The sequence below is a fragment of the Phyllobates terribilis genome, unplaced genomic scaffold, assembly GCF_046119375.1.
Source record: "Phyllobates terribilis strain yellow unplaced genomic scaffold, ASM4611937v1 Scaffold_4__5_contigs__length_816908805, whole genome shotgun sequence".
Lineage (NCBI taxonomy): Eukaryota > Metazoa > Chordata > Amphibia > Anura > Dendrobatidae > Phyllobates > Phyllobates terribilis.
The window spans coordinates 814718113-814738950 of record NW_027362764.1 but is presented as its reverse complement, the minus strand read 5'-3'; the positions used below and the strand labels follow the sequence as shown (position 1 = coordinate 814738950).

General features: G+C 49.2%; 1 protein-coding gene across 3 annotated transcripts in view; it reads right to left on the bottom strand.

Annotated features, from left to right (window-relative positions):
- Nucleotides 1-383: 383 nt before the first annotated feature.
- SLC39A4 (solute carrier family 39 member 4) overlaps nucleotides 384-20838 on the bottom strand; it is a 135255-nt gene continuing 114800 nt past the window's right edge. For 2 of the 3 annotated variants that reach the window (XM_073680137.1, XM_073680136.1), the window contains exons 10-12: nucleotides 4610-4762; nucleotides 3847-4034; nucleotides 384-3775 (exon numbers count right to left, since the gene is read on the bottom strand). In XM_073680137.1, the coding sequence (XP_073536238.1) occupies nucleotides 3647-3775; nucleotides 3847-4034; nucleotides 4610-4762 (470 nt within the window). In that variant the 3' untranslated portion in view covers nucleotides 384-3646. The remainder of the gene's footprint in view (nucleotides 3776-3846; nucleotides 4035-4609; nucleotides 4763-20838) is intronic. The other variant, XR_012320207.1, reaches the window with a different exon arrangement.

Here is a 20838-nt window from a genome sequence, read left to right as displayed (position 1 = left end):
GGAAGGGGAAGAGTTATATGAGTGATGGGAAGGGTTATATGGAGGAAGGGGAAGAGTTATATGAGTGATGGGAAGGGTTATATGGAGGAAGGGGAAGAGTTATATGAGTGATGGTAGGGGTTATATGGAGGAAGGGAAAGAGTTATATGAGTGATGGGAGGGGTTATATGGAGGAAGGGGAAGAGTTATATGAGTGATGGGAAGGGTTATATGGAGGAAGGGGAAGAGTTATATGAGTGATGGGAAGGGTTATATGGAGGAAGGGGAAGAGTTATATGAGTGATGGGAGGGGTTATATGGAGGAAGGGGAAGAGTTATATGAGTGATGGGAAGGGTTATATGGAGGAAGGGGAAGAGTTATATGAGTGATGGGAGGGGTTATATGGAAGGGGAAGAGTTATATGAATGATGGGAGGGGTTATATGGAGGAATGGGAGGAGTTTTATGGCACAATGGGAGAAGTTTTGGGAGTAGTGGGAGGGGTTATATGGCATAATGGAAGGGGTTATATGAGTGATGGGAGTGGTTATATGGAGTATCCGTTATTTGCCATAACAGGAGGGACTGAATGGCGTTATATACAGTATAAGGCGAAGTTATATGGAGTAATGGGAGAAGTTATATGGTGTTACTGGAGGGCTTATATGGAGTAATAGGAAGGGTTATATGGAGTTATAGGAGGGGTGTCGGGGTAAAAGAGAATATATATATTTGTAACTTTTATATTCTTGTAACTTTTATACGCTTTTTTGCTAATGTACTAACCACCATTTTGTGTCATATAACAATAAGCTTTCCTTGCTACGTAGTGCTCAAATCGAAACTTAAACTAAGACAGTTCCAGTGTTGCCAAGACTTATTTCAGAGAAACGAAACAAGATTATAAGCTGACGGCTGCAATATCTGCCCAGAGACTGAGATAAGGAGATGTGGACCAATCAGGAGTGGCCAGACACTGGACTTTCATGGCTTACCCCGCCCCGGACAACCCCTTTCCCCTCCCATTATGTAGTGTATTTAGATTTGTGCATGTAAAAAATAAAGGCAGAACATTGCTGAGGACGTTGTCTGTAGTAGCCTTCTGAGCATGCTCTGAGCTTGAACCAGCTTGTTGTCTGACTCATTCTTTGAATGGTTGACCCATGCTCATAGTTTGAATTTGGAGTGACTGGAGGACGAGTGGAATGTCATCACGACCCCCACAGGGGTTATATTGAGTATAAGGCAGAGTTATATGGTGTTATAGGAGGGGTCATATAGAGTATAAGGCAGAGTTATATGGAGTAATAGGAAGGGTTATATGGAGTTATAGGAGGGGTTATATTGAGTATAAGGCAGAGTTATATGGTGTTATAGGAGGGGTTATATGGTGTTATAGGAGGGGTCATATAGAGTATAAGGCAGAGTTATATGGTGTTATAGGAGGGGTCATATAGAGTATAAGGCAGAGTTATATGGTGTTATAGGAGGGGTCATATAGAGTATAAGGCAGAGTTATAGGAGGAGTTATATGGAGTAATGGCGGAGTTATATGGAGTTATAGGAGGGGTTATATTGAGTATAAGGCAGAGTTATAGGAGGGGTTATATGGTGTTATATGGAGTAATGGCAGAGTTATATGGAGCTATAGGAGGGGTCATATAGAGTATACGGCAGAGTTATACGTATGGTGTTATAGGAGGGGTTATATGGTGTTATAGGAGGGGTCATATAGAGTTCTATAAATTTGGGGTATAGCTCAAACATCAGAAATCTGTTGTAAATACACAGGTAAATCTTCTCCAATCTGGGGGGTTATCTGGAGTGCTCCTTTATGTTGTCATAAGAGGGTAATCCTGAGGCATCATTTAGACGTCCGTTTCTCATATACAAGTTCTATCTGCCCATTTTAGCTCATGGAGATGTTCCCATGTCCATGTTGTTTTTTGCAGGACGAGTGTCTACAATAAATGAATTGAGACTTGTCTGAGTCACAGATCAAATTCACCCACTCAATCAATAGGTCCATGATAAAAGAAACCACGGACAGACCAAAAATGGATGAAAATCGGAGTACGCGCCCTGATGAAAAACAGCCCATTTCTTCTAGTAAAGAAAGGCAGACGTCTGAATGAGGCCCGAGAACCTCCTGTTTCATAGTGTAACCCCGGAAAATGACGAAGAGACGTTGAGAATCCCAACACAGAATCAAAGTATTACGCTGATGACTCCAATTCTCTCTCTCTTTATTGAAGGCAGGAGAGCACTCAGTACCAAACTGAGTGCCCCTCGTCGTGCAACACAGTAACACTGCTTCGTACACCTCTTACCACTCCTGTAACTTATAATATATAAATAAAATGTTCTACGAAAGACCATAAAGGTGGCCTACTCTCCTCAACAAGACCATGGCTGGAGGCACCTCAACAAGAAGACTGAAGACAAAAGCTGAAGGGAACTCAACAAGAAGACTGAAGACAATAGCTGTAGGAACCTCAACAAGAAGAATGAATATCATGCTTGGAGGTACCTCAAAAAGAAGACTGAACACCATAGCTGGAGCAACCTTAATAAGAAGACTAAACACAATGGCTGGTGTGATCTTAATAAGAAATCTGAAGACCACAATTGGAGGGACCACAACAAGAAGACTGAATATCACTATTGGAGGAACCTCAGCAAGAAGACCGAAGATCGTGGCCTGGAGGGATCTCAAAAAGAAGACTGAAGACCTCTGCTGGGCAGACCTCAAAAAGGAAGACTGAAGACCACAGAAAGAGGAACATCAAAAGGAAGACTGAAGACCACTGCTACAGGGTCCTCAAAATACAAGACTGAAGACCACAGAAAGAGGAACATCAAAAGGAAGACTGAAGACCACTGCTACAGGGACCCCAAATAGAAGACCAAAGATCACGGCTTTAGGGACCTCAAAAAGAAGAATTCCTCTGCTTGAAGTATCTCAACTAGAAAACTAAAGAACACTGCTGGAGGGACATCAATGAGAAGACTGACGACCACTGCTGGAGAAACCTCAATAAGAAGACTGAAGACTATGGACTTCAACAAGAAGTCTTCAACTAGGGACCTCAACAAGAAGACTGAAGACTATGGCTGGAGGGACTTTAGCAAGATGATTTGATCAAAATAGAAAACCACCATTGGAAGGACCTTAATAAGATGACTGATACCTGACTGAATACCATGCATGAAGAGACTACTGACCCACCAACACATCACAGCTGGCCGTCACAGGGCGATTCCACTGAAAACCAAGAAATCTGCATCCATAATTCTTTAGTTGCCATCTCTTCTGCAATTACATCTTAACTCTCAGTTGGACAAAGGTCTTTGAAGCCTCAATAATAAACCAGCCATGTTATATCATCATGCCTTCCACTTACATCAATTGCACATCTCCTAAGTATTTTTGGATTTTAGCGGAAAACTTGAAAGAGAAACTGTAGATTTTCCCCTCCTGGTGCAGTATGAGGAGCCACTCTTTTACTCTTATCTGTTGTTACAGTGAGAGTTGTAGTAGCCAAAAAATGGTGTCCTTTCACTGAGATGATGATATGATGCATCTTCCCGGGGTATCTGAGGACAATTACACATCTCTGGAGGGTGAGAAATCCTGATTAGATCAGTGGCAGGGTCATGACAAGCTTCACACAATGATGTTCTCCTCATAGATGGACAGGAGGAGAAGTATTGTCCAACCAATTAGGAGACCCAAGTTATGGAGGATGAAGATCAGCCAGGGTTTGCGGTCCTTCACATTCATCATAGCCGGGAGCTGGGGGAGAAGAAGAATGTGAGTGATGGACGATGCTGGTCCACAGCCATCTCCCAGGCACAGCTCCTTACCATGTCCACCAGAGCCACGTAAAGAAATAGTCCGGTGGCCACCGTGAATATCCAGTGCTGAATGGCTTCATCTGCAGCGACGGAGAGCGCGATGTACAAACCGATAAATGACGTCAGTGCGCTGCCAAAATTGAGAAGTAGAGCCAGGCGGACACTGATGCCTGCGTGGAGGAGGGCCGCAAAGTCACCTGAGGAGACACAGGGTCAAAAGATGAGATCAACACCCCACAGAATTCACAATGCGGATGGCAGAAAAAATATGATATAGCAATGAGGCCGAAGGGGCAAATAGAAGTGTCACCCTCTGGGAGATGGGCCTGTGTCTCTGTCACCCTGCATCTCTGTCACCCTGCAGAAGGTGGGTCTGTATCTCTGTCACCCTGCAGGAGGTGGGTCTGTATCTCTGTCACCCTGCAGGAGGTGGGTCTGTATCTCTGTCACCCTGCAGAAGGTGGGTCTGTATCTCTGTCACCCTGCAGAAGGTGGGTCTGTATCTCTGTCACCCTGCAGGAGGTGGGCCTGTATGTCTCTGTCACCCTGCAGGAGGTGGGCCTGTATCTCTGTCACCCTGCAGGAGGTGGGCCTGTATCTCTGTCACCCTGCAGGAGGTGGGCCTGTATGTCTCTGTCACCCTGCAGGAGGTGGGCCTGTATCTCTGTGTCACCCTGCAGGATCAGGAGGTGGGCCTGTTTCTCTCTGTCACCCTGCAGGATCAGGAGGTGGGCCTGTTTCTCTCTGTCATCCTTTTGGATGTGGAGCTCACCCAGCTCGTGTGGTAGTTCATGGCAAAGAACTGCGAGAGTTGTGGCTAGACCCGTCTTCCATGATGTTGAGAAGGCAGCTCCCATGGCCAAGCCATCAGCAAAGTTATGGATAGCATCTCCTATGGTGATCATATATGGGATCATCCGCAGCTCTGCAAGGAACAGTCCAAGATGAATTTAGAAGAGGTAAAGGGAAGAGATGTAAACATGACATGATGAGAATAGACATGAGCCAAACTTGAGGGAACAAGATCTGAGTTCAACGTGATGGGACAAGAGCTGAGCCGGATGTGATGGGACAGGACATGAGCTGAACATAAAGGGACCAGATGTGAGTTGAACGTGATAGAGCCGGATGTGACCCACTTGTGATGGTACAGGACCGGAACCAGATGTGATGGGAATAAACATGAGCCAGATGTGATGGGACTGGACATGAGCTGGACATGATGGGACAGAAAATGAGCTGGACTCATTGGGAATGGCCATGAGCCGAATGTGATGGAACAAGACGTGTTCCTGACATGGTTGACAAGATGAGAGCTGGTTTTTATGGGACAAGACAAAATGTAAGCCAGACATATAGTGAGACCGGACGTAAGATGGTCATGATGGGATAGTACATAAGTAAGGGTGTTGGGAACATCAAGGACGACACCGGGGAGATCACACAATATCTCACCGCTGCCGTCACTTTGTCAGATCCTGATTACCCACTACGTAGCTGTCGGCAAGCGAGCAGAGAGCATAGGGTGTACACACCTTGGGATTCAGATTTGAAATACAATACAGGCCTGATTGGACGACTGCTTTCTGGCAGCATATGGCTTGGGGGAAGGCATGATTACAGAACAAAATAAACAGGACTAGTACGTTTTATATTTAATCCAAAAGGGAGGCTGTGTTTATGAAAAATATACAAAGATTTTACAAAGGGGACAATACAATACATAGGCAGTTACACAAAATAAAATGGGATTAAAGACGAGCTTACTATACCGATCGCAGAGACCATTCAGTTTAGCTGGAGGGGAGGCGCTCCAATGGACCGTTATCGAACGAGACACGTGCTACAAAATATGTAACTTCCGGCATAAGTATAGATCCATTTTCAACTGGATCTTTTATGCCGAAGGGGGGACCAGCCCACACACTCCCCTGCGATGACCTCATTAGAGATGAGCGTTGTTCTACTCGAACTGTTCGCCAATCTCAAATTCGAGCTGTTTTGGGCGGTGTTCGAGCCGTTCGGCGAACACGAACAATTTGAGAAAAATTCGGCTGTTCGAGGTTATGTTCGATAACTGTTCGTGCACCAAAATCATAACTGGATTTTTTCTCAGTAATGATGAAAATTAATGTTAATCCGCAGTTTGAGTGTACAGCGGGGCGGGGGGAGGGGCAGGGGATGGATCTCTGCAGGAACAATGAAGATCTCCATTTTTTTTTCTCTTTCCCGCATTTGCAGTGGGGAGGTGCAATCTGTCAGCCTATCAGCAGCGCACACACGGAGCGAAGTGCTTTTTTTCACACAAGCAAGGGCATGTGTGATTGGCAGTGTATGTCACATGTCCTTGCCCTATAAGACCAAGCCATTTTCCCCGTCGCCACCATTTTCTCACTGCTGCAGCTGCGTGTTAGACGGCACCGCTGTTGCTGTGTGCGCTATACCTTGTTAATTTCAAGCCAATTTTCGCACAAATCTACAGATAGCTTGGGAGTAGGGAATAGTTGTGATTGCAGTCCTTTTAAGGACTAGGTTACAGCATTTCCTACGACTTTTATCAGGCAGGTCTGTGCTCTTAAATAGATACATTGTGGGAGTAAAGACTAATTGTAATTGCAGTCCTTTTCAGGACTAGGTTACATCAGTTCCTATCAGTTTTTGCCAGGCAGGTCTGTGCCAGTGCTGTGCAAGTTTTTTTCACAGCATTTGGCTGAATCTAGCAAAGCTAATCCTTTTTGGCCTATTGCAGAGTGTGTTAGTCAGTGGAGTAGCCTATCTGTGTTGCAAGATATACCACCTGTGTATAGAATACCAATTTTTTTACTGCACCTAGTGAAGTAAAATCTTTTGGGCATAGCATCATTCTATTAGTCCATCTATACTGACCTCCATCAGGTTGCAAACTGAATATATTTTGTTCTGCATCTAACCCAGCCAATAGTTTTGGCCTAATACCACAGTTTGGCCACTCAGCTCTGCTCGGTTACCATCCATTGTTTTTTTGTGCAAACAACTCCAGAGTTGTGAATTAGTTAACCACCAAAATGAGTGGAAAAAGGCCTGCTGCTGGTGGAAAGGGGAATAGGCGTGTTGGGAAGGGGAAAAAAGGTTGTGTCCGTGGGGTAGGTGCAGAAGAAAGACCATCTTCCAGCCAAACTAAAATGTCTACTTCTTTTAGCGGACAATGTGATAAGATCCCTTTCTTACGGCCACGCCAATCGCTACAAATTCCAGATGAGGCACAAAAACAGCAGGTGCTTCAACGGATATCAAGTGCTCCTTTAAGTGGGCTCTACTCCACATCAACTTCAACATCACAAATACTCCAGTCCTCAAAGGTGTCACCCAAATCGCACTTGCTTCCTCACAGCTCCCAAATCTCCAGCTGCCCGTCTGAGTATGAGGTAGAACAGATGGTTGAGTCTGCAGAGCTGTTTACTCATACTATAGCCTGGGAATCAGAGGTCGACTCCAGCGCTTCTGTGAATCCAGACGAGGAAATGATCTGCACTGATGCCCAGAATCTTTATGAGTCGGATCCAGGACCAGACGCAGAAGGTTCTGACCATAATGTAGACCCTCATTCCCAAACTGTAACTCCTGTTGGTGGAGACAATGAGGAAGACGATGATAAGACTCAAATACCTGATTGGAGCGACAACTTTAGTTTTTTGTCAGGGCAGGAACAGGTTGGCTCTGAGGACGACGGGTGTGATAACGCACAGGGTGATGATGATGAGGTCGGAGATCCCACTTACTGTCAACCCACAGTCAGCCAAGAGATGAGGTCAGCAGAGGAGGTGGAGGAAGATGCTAGTGACGACGAGGTCAGGTTGCGCCTTCCTGGACAGAGACGTAGTACTGGAAGCACGTCAACAACTGCATCCTCAAACACAACTCTGCCTCTCACCACAAGTCGTGGTGGCTCTTCAGGTCGCATGGGTGCTAAGCCTTGCATAGCCTGGGCATTTTTTCAGATCGATAAAGATGACCCAACTCGTGTTATCTGTAACATTTGTCAGCAAAAGCTAAGTAGAGGCCAAAAAATACATAGTTTGAGTACTTCATGCATGAACCGGCACATGGACATGAAGCATAAGTTGCAGTGGGAAGCTCAGTGTGCTACAATGCGGCCTAGCCGGCCGGGCCAACCACCGTCTGCCATATCTTGTGCATCCGCGGCCTCTTCATCCTCTGTGACTGGGGGGACAGCAGTCACACCTGTTTTGGGGCGCAGACCTGCCACCTCTTTACCCGCAACAGCCAGCGTGATTGGCAGGTCATCATTTTCTTTGGAGGTGGTAACACCAGCTGGTCTTGAGCGCTGTCCGACATCGATAGCACCACCTTTGGATCAAGGCAACCTAACATGTCCGCCTGCATCTTCCTCACAGACCGGCAGTTTGCCGGGGACACCCTTATCAACCCCGTCTAAGCACAATAGCCAGCCCTCGGTCCCTCAGATGTGGACAAGTAAAAGACCATTTCCTCCTAGCCATGAGAAAGCTAAGAGGTTGAATTTCACCATCTGCAAGCTCTTGGCTACAGAAATGCTGCCTTTCCACCTGGTGGACACAGAGGATTTTCGAGACCTTATGTCCGTCGCAGTGCCCCAGTACCAGATGCCCAGTCGGCACTACTTCTCAAAGAAAGGTGTGCCTGCGCTCCACCAGCATGTCGCACACAACATCACCGCTTCTTTGAGTGTGACAGGGTGCATTTCACCACAGACACTTGGACGAGTAGGCATGGACAGGGGCGTTACATGTCGCTGACTGGGCACTGGGTAACTATGGTGACAGCAGGACAAGGGGCTGCTGTCCAAGTCTTGCCGTCCCCACGAGTTGTGCGTCAATCCTCTTTATGTCAAAGTTCCTCCACTGCTTCTGCCTCCTCAACCTCCTCTCGGTCCTCCACCTGCACCCAAAGCCTGTCTGGTCATGCCACAAGCTTTCTAACTGCGCAGAAGGGATCCTGCACACCTCCTTACTATGCTGGCAGTAGGGCTCAACGTCATCAGGCGGTTTTTACATTGAAATGTCTGGGAAATGTGAGTCACACAGCTGAGGAGTTGTGGTCAGCTCTGGAGAACCAATTTCATGAATGGTTGTCTCCACTGGACCTGAAACCAGGGAAGGCCGTGTGCGACAATGCTGCAAACCTGGGTGCGGCCCTTCGCCGGGGCAATGTCACACACGTGCCTTGTATTCTCCTTGTATTCTTACCCAAACAGTTTCCACAGAACTCCCAGTCTCTGAAGCTTCAATCTCTGTGCAGATATTCGCTTTTCTAACATACAATGCGACACCTCCTCCTCGTTTATCAAGTCTGTTTCTTGCAGATAAGTTGTATCCTTTTAGCCTTTTATTCCAATCATGTGCATCGTCCCACCAAGTTTCAGTGATTCCAATGACATCATATTCCTTTTCCTGCGTTAGTAGTTCCAATTCTCCTTGTTTGTTGCCCATGCTTTGTGCATTTGTATAAAAACATTTTAGTTTGTGATTGGTTTCTCTTCCTCCCATATTTTTATTATTTAAATTGTTTTGTCTTTGTTCTTCCTTTCCACTTCCAGTAGCAGAGATCTCAATAGTATTTGTCAGCTGTATGGCTTTTTCTGGCCTTTTGCTTCCCTTCCCACATTGTTCTAGCTTCAGAGACTGGGAGTTCTGTGGAAACTGTTTGGGTAAGAATACAAGGAGAGAACAACGGAAAGGACACCATTGTAGGCATTTACTACAGGCCACCTGGGCAAGCTGAAGATATGGATGAACTCTTTATGTATCAAATGACCAAGTTCTCCAAAAAATATGACGTAGTGGTCATGGGAGATTTCAACTATCCAGACATTTGTTGGGAATCTCTCTCAAGTAAAACTAACAGGTCAAGCAAATTCTTATCCTCTCTCGCTGACAACTTTATCTTCCAAAAGGTAGGGGAGAAAACAAGGGGATCTGCTACTTTGGATCTAATCCTTATAAACAGGGAGGAAATGGTTGAGGAGGTAAAGGTGGCTGGGACCCTAGGAGGCAGCGATCATGCTATTATAGAATTTTGGATAACTAGAGGAGGAAGACATGTGAAGACTCAAACTTCAAGGTTAGATTTTAGAAAGGCAGATTTTAAGAGACTCAGAAAGAGAATAGGAGGGATCCAATGGCTGGATGTCCTTAAGGACAAAAATGTCCAGGAAGGATGGGAAATTTTTAAAAATGAGATTCTCAAAGCACAATCGTTAACAATCCCGAAAAGTAGGAAGAATGGGAAGCATTTAAGGAAACCAGGATGGATGAACACAGAACTTAAACACATGCTAAAAAGAAAGAAAGAAATGTTTATTAAATGGAAAGAGGGAGGCATATCTAAAGAAGATTATAATGCAGTCTGCAGATCCTGTAGGGCACGTATCAGGTTAGCTAAAGCTGACAATGAATTAAGGCTTGCAAGAGATGTCAAAAGCAATAAAAAAGGATTTTGGGGGTATGTCAAAAGTAAAAGAAAAGTCAAAGATGCTATAGGATTTTTACAGGATGAAAATGGAGAAATGGTAAGAGAGGATGTTGAGAAGGCCGAACTTTTTAATTCCTATTTTGCATCTGTTTTCTCTCAGAAAGAAAATGTAACATCAACTGATCTTCACTGTCCATTTAAAGGAATAGAGGAATCCAAGTTATCAGTAAACAGAAAGATTGTGAGGGAATATTTAGCTAACATAAATGAGTTCAAGTCTCCAGGTCCAGATGAATTACACCCCAGAGTACTGAAGGAGATTGTAGAAGAAATTTTAGAACCACTCTCCATAATCTTTGAAAATTCTTGGAGAACAGGAGAAGTCCCAGAAGACTGGAGAAGAGCAAATGTTGTTCCTATCTTCAAAAAGGGGAAGAAGGTGGACCCAGGGAACTATAGGCCGGTGTAGCGCTGGCGTCCCTGCCCTCTGCTAGGCAGGGACGCTGCTCCCCTCACCGCTCTGCTCCGTGCCCGGCGTCCTCTCCCCGCTCTGCTGTCAGCGCGCGCTCCTTCCCGGCGTCCTCCTCCCGCTCTGCTCTCAGCGCGCGCTCCTTCCCGGCCCCTGTGCTTAGGGCGCGCGCGCGCGCTCCCCTCCTCTTAAAGGGGCCGCGCGCGCCGTCCTAAGGAGTCCCCGGCCAATGGCCGGAGGACTTCATCATATATAAGGCACCTCCTCCAAAATGGAGGTGCCCGAGCAATGTTGTTTGCACCTGTGTCTCACCTGTGCTTCAGCCCTCAGGTCCCGTTGCCAGTTTCCTGCCAGTTTCCTGCCAGTTTCCTGCTAGTTACCTGCCAGTTACCTGCCTGATTCCTGCCTGAATACTTGTTACCTGTCTGCCAGTCTGAGGTCCGACGGTCTGCCTTACTACTCCTGTCAGTCTGTCTAAAGGACCAGCCTGCCCGCTCACCTGGGAGCGCATATCAGCTACCTGCCTGCTTGCCTGAGGTCCGACGGTCTGCCTTACTACTCCGGTCAGTCTGTCTATGGACCAGCTTGCCCGCTCACCTGGGAGCGCTTCTCCGTTATCTGCCTGCTTGCCAGCCCGGAGGCTCCGTTGTCACGTGCTGTGACCACCAGCTATCTCAGAGACTCTTGCCCGCTCACCTGGGAGCGCATCTCCGTTACCTGCCTGCTTGCCAGCCCGGAGGTCCTGTTGTCACGTGCGGTGACCACCAGCTATTCCAGAGACTCTTGCCCGCTCACCTGGGAGCGCTTCTCCGTTACCTACCTGCCTGCCAGCCCGGAGGTTCCGCCGTCACGTGCCGTGACCACCTGCTATTCCAGAGACTCTCGCTTGCTCACCTGGGAGCACACATCTACCATCTGCCTGCTAGCCTACCCGGAGGCTCTGCCATCACAGGTCGTACCTACCCCTTACCCAGAGACTGCCCTGATCACTTGCCGTAACTCCCTGTCCGTTCACCCAGAGACTGCCACCCGCTCCCTTACAAGGGCCGCCCCCTTGTATAGTAGCTCAGAGGTTCCGCCTCCCGGACCCGTTACAGTTTGCTCGGGCCATGGAACCCGGTGGCACCCAAGCTCCCTCGCTCACGGACCTGTGTCATGAACTGTCCCGTCAAAGGTCCCAACAGGAGTCCATCCTGGGTCACCTGCGGAATGTCAATACTCGCCTGGACACTCTGACTGCACCACCTGCAGCCACTGCCAGTACCATGACTCGCAACCCGGCAGCTCCGCTACCCACTAATACCATGGTAACCCATCCCGGTCCCCGGCTGTCTGCACCTCCTCGCTTCGGAGGCGACTCCGTCCAGGCTCGGGGCTTCATAAATCAGTGCACCCTGCACTTTGAACTTTTGTCCCATCAGTTTAATTCCGACCGGGCCAAAATTGCCTTTATCATGTCCCATCTCACCGGGGAGGCCCTGGCCTGGCTAAATCCTCTATGGGAGAGAGGAGACCCCCTGGTGTCCAACTTGCCTGCTTTTCTCTCGGCTTTCCGGAAAGTCTTCGACGAACCCGGACGGAAGACCTCATCCGCATCCTCTCTGCTACGCCTCCGTCAGGAGGGTCTCACCGTGGGCCAATATGCCATACGGTTCCGCACCCTTGCCTCGGAGCTGGCCTGGGATAACGACGCTCTGGTATCCGTCTTCTGGGAGGGTCTGTCCGGTCGTATTAAAGATGAACTTGCTGGTCGGGACATTCCTACCTCTCTCGATGATCTAATAACCCTTGCCACCCGGATTGACCTACGGTTCCAGGAGCGTGCCAAAGAGGTCACCCGTGAGAGAAGGATTCCACGTTTAGCTCCTACTTTCCAGAAACCCGTCATTCCCTCCATCTCTCCCCAGGTACACTCTCCTGAGCCTATGCAGGTCGACCAGACCAAGATGGTCAAAACCCGTCAGGACTCACGCCGTGCCGAGGGGAGCTGCTTCTACTGTGGCAGTAAGGAGCACCGGATCCGTGCCTGCCCGGAGAGGTCGGGAAACGCCTGTGTCTAGGTTCGCTCAGAGAGGTCCACCTAGACAAGAATAAATCCTCTCCATCCCTGCTGTTGTCAGTTTCGATCATCTACGGGGAGAACCGTTATTTCGAACTAGCCCAACTTGACTCTGGAGCAGCCGGGAACCTTATTTCACAGTCCCTGGTTGAGAAATACCGCATCCCCACCAAACCTCTGGCTGTACCCTTGTCTGTCGCTGCCGTGGATGGGGGCCTCTTACCTCGCCCCATTCAACTCATCACTGAATCCATTACCCTGCAGGTGGGAATGCTGCATTCTGAAAGTATCTCCTTTCATGTTCTGCCTGGACTCTCTCACGCCCTCTTGCTAGGTCTGCCCTGGCTCCAGAGACATGCACCCGTGCTAGACTGGCAAACCGGAGAGGTCCTTCGCTGGGGACAAGACTGTCATAAAACCTGCCTGGTTCCCGTCCATCCCGTCCGTCCCTCTCCTACCCCAGCTAATCTACCTGGACTTCCGATTCCTTATTGGTCTTATGCAGATGTCTTTAATAAAAAGGAGGCAGAGACATTACCACCACATAGACCATACGACTGTCCCATCGATCTGCTACCCGGTACTACTCCTCCCCGTGGGCGTATCTATCCTTTATCCGCTGCTGAGACCCGGTCAATGTCCGAATATATTGAGGAGAATCTGGCCAGAGGATTCATCCGGAAATCTACCTCCCCGGCGGGAGCAGGCTTCTTTTTCGTCAAAAAGAAGGACGGCTCTCTCCGTCCCTGTATAGACTATAGAGGCCTAAACCTGATCACGGTGAAGAATAAGTACCCCCTTCCGCTCATTCCAGAATTATTTGATCGCCTGAGGGGGGCTAGGATCTTCACCAAACTGGACCTTCGTGGGGCGTACAACCTGGTTCGTATTCGTCAGGGGGATGAATGGAAGACGGCATTCAACACCCGGGACGGCCACTATGAATACCTGGTAATGCCCTTTGGTCTCTGTAACGCTCCTGCCGTCTTTCAAGAGTTGGTCAATGACATCTTCCGGGACCTTCTCTACTCCTGCGTAGTGGTGTACCTGGACGACATCTTGGTCTTCTCTCCGGATCTCCAGACTCACCGGAGGGACGTTCGTCAGGTCCTGCTCAGGCTAAGGCAGAACCATCTCTACGCTAAATTTGAGAAGTGCCTCTTTGAGCAGACCTCGCTTCCGTTTCTGGGCTACATTATCTCTCAGACCGGCCTACAAATGGATCCTGAGAAACTGTCTGCCATCGAGAAATGGCCCCGACCGGAGGGGTTGAAGGCCATTCAGCGATTCCTGGGCTTCGCCAACTACTACCGCCTCTTCATACCACACTTCTCTTCCCGGACGGCCCCAATTTCTGCGCTCACCCGTAAAGGTACTAATCCCAAAGAGTGGCCACCCGAAGCAGAGGAGGCCTTTCTTTCCCTTAAACAGGCCTTCTCTTCCGCCCCGGTGCTGCATCGCCCAGATGGCAACAAGCAGTTCTTCCTGGAAGTTGACGCCTCCTCCTCTGGAGCCGGAGCGGTACTTACTCAAAAATCATCTTCCGGGAGGATGGTAACTTGTGGCTTCTTCTCTAAACTCTTCTCCTCCTCTGAGCGCAACTATTCCATAGGAGACCGAGAGTTATTGGCCATCAAACTGGCATTGGAGGAGTGGCGTTACCTGCTCGAGGGGGCTCTTCACCCGGTAATAATTTACACTGACCACAAGAACTTGGCTTACCTCCAGCATGCCCAGAGACTTAACCCGCGCCAAGCCCGGTGGTCCTTGTTTTTTGCTCGTTTTGATTTTGTCCTTCATTTTCGCCCGGCTGACAAAAACGTCAAGGCGGACGCCTTGTCTCGGTCCTTTCTGGTGTCTGATCTCGAGGAGGATCCGAAACATATCATCGATCCCGCCAGAGTAATGCAGGTGGCTCCCGTGAGTCTAAATCGTCTTCCTCCTGGTAAGACGTTCGTACCAGTACCTGATCGGGAGAAGATCCTACACTGGGGTCATTCGTCTAAACTAGCTGGCCACGCCGGTCAGAAAAAGACCCTCCAGCTTATTACCCGGCACTACTGGTGGCCTAACCTGCACAAGGATGTAATAGACTTTGTTTCTGCCTGTGTGTCCTGCGCCCGCAACAAAGTTCCGAGACACCTGCCGGCCGGCCGCCTCCTACCTCTGCCAGTACCTGCTGCCCCCTGGCAGCATATAGCGATGGACTTCATTACTGATCTACCCGTCTCTGCCGGTTGTACGGTCATTTGGGTGGTCGCTGACCGCTTCTCCAAGATGGCTCACTTCATTCCACTGCCAGGTCTTCCGTCTGCACCCGAGCTGGCTAAAGACTTTATCCGCCACATCTTCCGTCTTCATGGCCTGCCCCGTCACATCGTGTCGGATCGTGGGGTACAGTTCACTTCCCGTTTCTGGAGAGCCACTTGTAAATTGCTGGACGTCACCCTGGACTTCTCCTCCGCTTACCACCCACAGTCTAATGGTCAAGTGGAGCGGATCAATCAGAACCTGACCAGTTACCTTCGGCACTTCGTTAATGCCCACCATTCTGACTGGGTGGATCTCCTGCCATGGGCCGAATTCTCGTACAACAATCACGAGAGCGAGTCTTCCTCCAAATCCCCGTTTTTTGTAGTCTACGGTCAGCATCCTCGGATCCCGTTTCCCGTCTCCACCTCGGCGGACAATCCGGCTGCGGAATCTCTTGTTAACAAATTTTCCTCCATATGGGAGAGTACCCGGTCCGCACTCCTTCTGTCATCCGAGCGTATGAAAAGACACGCTGACAAAAAACGTCTGGACCCTCCTCAATTCCGCCCTGGGGATAAAGTCTGGCTCTCGTCCAAATATGTCCGGCTCAAGATCCCTTCCTATAAGTTAGGGCCTCGGTTCATCGGCCCACTGGAGGTCATCAGTCAGATCAACCCGGTGGCCTATAAATTGAAACTCCCGGCCAACTTACGGATCCCTAACTCCTTCCATGTGTCTCTCCTCAAACCTGTGGTGCTTAACTCTTTTTCCAAGTCTACAGGTACGCCTCCTGCTCCGGTTTCTGCTGAGGACGAGTTTGAGGTAGAGAACATTCTTGCCACCAAAAGGGTAAGAGGAAAGACCTTTTTTCTGGTAGATTGGAAGGGGTTTGGTCCTGAGGAGAGAACGTGGGAGCCCCGGGAGAACATCCATGCCCCTCTCATCCTAGCTAAATTTCTGTCTGGCCTAAAAAAGGGGGGGCCTAAAGGGGGGGGTACTGTAGCGCTGGCGTCCCTGCCCTCTGCTAGGCAGGGACGCTGCTCCCCTCACCGCTCTGCTCCGTGCCCGGCGTCCTCTCCCCGCTCTGCTGTCAGCGCGCGCTCCTTCCCGGCGTCCTCCTCCCGCTCTGCTCTCAGCGCGCGCTCCTTCCCGGCCCCTGTGCTTAGGGCGCGCGCGCTCCCCTCCTCTTAAAGGGGCCGCGCGCGCCGTCCTAAGGAGTCCCCGGCCAATGGCCGGAGGACTTCATCATATATAAGGCACCTCCTCCAAAATGGAGGTGCCCGAGCAATGTTGTTTGCACCTGTGTCTCACCTGTGCTTCAGCCCTCAGGTCCCGTTGCCAGTTTCCTGCCAGTTTCCTGCCAGTTTCCTGCTAGTTACCTGCCAGTTACCTGCCTGATTCCTGCCTGAATACTTGTTACCTGTCTGCCAGTCTGAGGTCCGACGGTCTGCCTTACTACTCCTGTCAGTCTGTCTAAAGGACCAGCCTGCCCGCTCACCTGGGAGCGCATATCAGCTACCTGCCTGCTTGCCTGAGGTCCGACGGTCTGCCTTACTACTCCGGTCAGTCTGTCTATGGACCAGCTTGCCCGCTCACCTGGGAGCGCTTCTCCGTTATCTGCCTGCTTGCCAGCCCGGAGGCTCCGTTGTCACGTGCTGTGACCACCAGCTATCTCAGAGACTCTTGCCCGCTCACCTGGGAGCGCATCTCCGTTACCTGCCTGCTTGCCAGCCCGGAGGTCCTGTTGTCACGTGCGGTGACCACCAGCTATTCCAGAGACTCTTGCCCGCTCACCTGGGAGCGCTTCTCCGTTACCTACCTGCCTGCCAGCCCGGAGGTTCCGCCGTCACGTGCCGTGACCACCTGCTATTCCAGAGACTCTCGCTTGCTCACCTGGGAGCACACATCTACCATCTGCCTGCTAGCCTACCCGGAGGCTCTGCCATCACAGGTCGTACCTACCCCTTACCCAGAGACTGCCCTGATCACTTGCCGTAACTCCCTGTCCGTTCACCCAGAGACTGCCACCCGCTCCCTTACAAGGGCCGCCCCCTTGTATAGTAGCTCAGAGGTTCCGCCTCCCGGACCCGTTACAGCCGGTGAGTCTGACTTCTATACCAGGAAAGATCTTTGAACAAATTATTAAACAACATGTATTTAAGTACATGGATAAGAATGAAGTGATTAACCAGAGTCAGCATGGGTTTGTAACTAACAAGTCATGTCAGACTAACTTAATTTCCTTCTATGACAGAATCACTGACTGGGTGGATCAGGGAAATGCTGTAGATATAGTATATCTTGACTTCAGCAAAGCATTTGACAAAGTATCTCACATCATCCTTATTGAAAAAATGACCAAGTATGCAATGGACCAGGCAACTGTTAGGTGGATTCATAACTGGCTTAGTGATCGGACTCAAAGGGTGGTTGTAAATGGCTTCACATCCAGCTGGATGAATGTCTCAAGTGGGGTACCACAGGGCTCCGTCCTGGGACCTGTATTGTTCAACATCTTTATCAATGATTTAGATGAAGGAATTGAGGGTAAACTGATTAAATTTGCTGATGACACAAAGCTAGGAGGGATAGCTAATACTAGAGAAGAGAGAGAGAGGATTCAAAAAGACCTAAATAAACTGGAGCAGTGGGCAGCAACCAACAGAATGGTTTTTAACAGGGAAAAATGCAAAGTACTACATCTGGGCAATAAAAATGAAAAAAGCATATACAAAATGGGAGGAATAGAGCTAAGCAACAGTACATGTGAAAAAGACTTAGGTATACTAATAGATCATAGACTGAACATGAGTCAACAGTGTGATGCAGCAGCAAAAAAGGCAAATACAATTCTGGGATGTATTAACAGAAGCATACAGTCTAGATCACGTGAAGTCATTATCGGTCTTTACTCCTCTTTGGTCAGACCTCATCTGGAATACTGTGTACAGTTTTGGGCACCACATTTTAAAAAAGACATAGACAAACTGGAGCAAGTTCAGAGAAGAGCGACCAGAATGGTGACTGGTCTGCAAACCATGTCCTATGAGGAACGGTTGCAGGATTTGGGAATGTTTAGCTTGCAAAAAAGAAGACTGAGAGGAGACTTAATAGCTGTCTACAAATATGTCAAGGGCTGTCACATTGTAGAAGGATCATCTTTATTCTCATTTGCACAAGGAAAGACTAGAAGCAATGGGATGAAACTAAATGGGAGGAGACACAGATTAGATATTAGAAAAAACTTTTTGACAGTTAGGGTGATTAATGAGTGGAACAGGCTGCCACGAGAGGTGGTGAGGTCTCCTTCAATGGACGTCTTCACACAGAGGCTGGACAGACATCTGTCTGAGATGATCTAGTGAATCCTGCTTTGAGCAGGGGGTTGGACCAGATGACCCAGGAGGTCCCCTCCAACTCTACCATTCTATGATTCTATGATTCTATGATTGCCAAGACACTTCATCCTGATCATCGCACAATGTTGATTGTAGTCATGCCTTGACCTAAACACTCCACAATTTGTTGCTTCTCAGCAGCCGACACATCCTTTTTCTTTCCCATTTTGGCAGAAAATGTAGGCTGCTTAATAATGTGAGACAGCCTTCTTAAGTAGTCTTGCCTTTCATTGGACACACCTGCCAAACTAATTAGCACAGGTGTCTGCAATTGCTTACAGTGATATAAAGAGCCCTGACACACATCACCATCAATGAGTTTAACTGACAAACAAACAAATTCTTCCCTTATCACTCCTAAACACTTTTTGCATAATAATTTGGAACGCGGTGTACATGTGCTTTTCCACAAAACACCAGTGGTTCACGTAGTGAATCTTACAGTTCTAACTTGCCAACCGTGGTCTGTATGGAGTTGTTCAATAAAGGGCCCAAAATTAAGATAACATAGATGGGAGAGGTCTCTATGAATAGGAATTCCTAAGTATTTGATACCCTGTGAGGGCCAGGCAAAGGGAAAGTTGGACTGGATGGAATCCTATATGGATTTGGGGAGGGAGACATCGAGGGCCTCAGACTTCGCTGCATTGATTTTAAAATTTTACCATGTAACAAAGTGATCTATTTCAGCCATAACAGCAGGGATGGATATATGTGATTGAGTGATATATACTAGGACATCATCAGCAAATAGAGAGCACTTGTACTCGGTGCCTCCCACCTCAATCCACCTAATATTGGGGTTATGGCGAATTGATGAGAGCAGGTGCTCCGTCACTAGGATGTATAAGAGAGGGGACAGAGGACATCCCTGCCTTGTCCCATTGGTGATTGTGAAAGGTGATGAAAATGTTCTGACGCACCCCCTGGGCCTTGGGACACCCGGAGCCGGACCCTTTTTGGTGGATGCTGGTGGTTGTAGTCTTCGTGGCGGCGACCCGGTTCCGTGGCTCAGGGCGGTCAAACCAGTGGCGGAACTATTTATGTGGTTTTGATGTTTAAATGTCCGACTACGCCACCCGTGGATTGCGGTCAGAGTGAACCGCCGCTGCAGGGCAGACCGCTGAGGCTGGTGTTGTGGGTGCAGCAGAGCGTAGCATAACTCCCAACGGGAGGAGTATAGCCTCAGGGCAGTGTATGCGGAGGATGGGGGTGATGGTGCAGGGCAGCAGCAGTAACGACACGGAGTCAGTGATGCAGTTCAGGGCCTTTACTCACAGTTCTTATTATCCAGACCACGTCTGCAGGTAACGGCTGCCCACGTCGTACTGTGCTCACCAGGTGAGGGGCTCAGACAACTCCCAGATAACTTTGGAGCACTTCACAGGACCCCCTTTGTGTGTCCTTTGTCTGGCCTTTCTTACCAACACTTCTGTCCGGCTGCCTCGGGCCTCCTCTTGGTAAACTTGGCGCCAGTTTCCCTGACCCTATGTGGTGCCTTCCTAGCGGGTGTAGCGAGGGGCTGCGCCACATAAAATGTCAGAGCCTCCGGTTTCTAGCTGAGGGTCGTTTCCTGCCTCCACTAGTTCGGGGACCGGTCTCCCTCTTTGGCCTGACCCCTCCACGCAGGTGGATTCAGGCGTGCGGTGGCGACTCGCCCGTCCGCACCCCTGGGATCCCTTCATTCCTCGTTCCTGGAGCCTTCTCCGCTCCTCTTCCTTCCTTCTCCCTCTTCCAGGCCTGGGCCTCTGTTACTAGGCCCGCCTCCGGAGCAGAGCTCATGCAGAGCCCCTGCTCCCTGCCACTTCTGCTCAGACTTCTCTGCACTGAACTAAGATGGTGCCCACCTTTTATACTCCCTTCTCAATGCACCCAGGAACTGCTTCCTCCCTGCTCCTGCACTACAGGGTTCCCCTTCCTCAGTGTTCCCTCCCCCCACTCCAGCCAGGGACAGGGACTGTCGTGCCCATCTCAGGGGCATATTGGTCGCCCTGCCCCACGGCAATGTGGTGTAATGCATGCAGGTGTCGGGTCCTGATCCACACTCCATCCTTACCTGAGAGTGAGATATCACACCTCTGGGTGAGGTGCAATACGTCTGTAGCAACCGAGCCCTCAGGGTGCTACAGTTCCATTTATCTTCAGCCTAGGTGACGTATTGCGATACAGGGCCGTGATTTTGGCTATAAAAGGGTCCCCTAGACCCCTACCCCAAGCTTTTTAAGAGAATCATATATGGCGTGCCAGGAGACTCTATGGAATGCTTTCTCAGCATCCAACGAGAGTATCTAATTACAAATTTTTAACTGCATCTAGACCAGGAAATACTTTGTGCCTAGTAGCAGTGTCTGCTAGTCAGCGGATTATCCCGG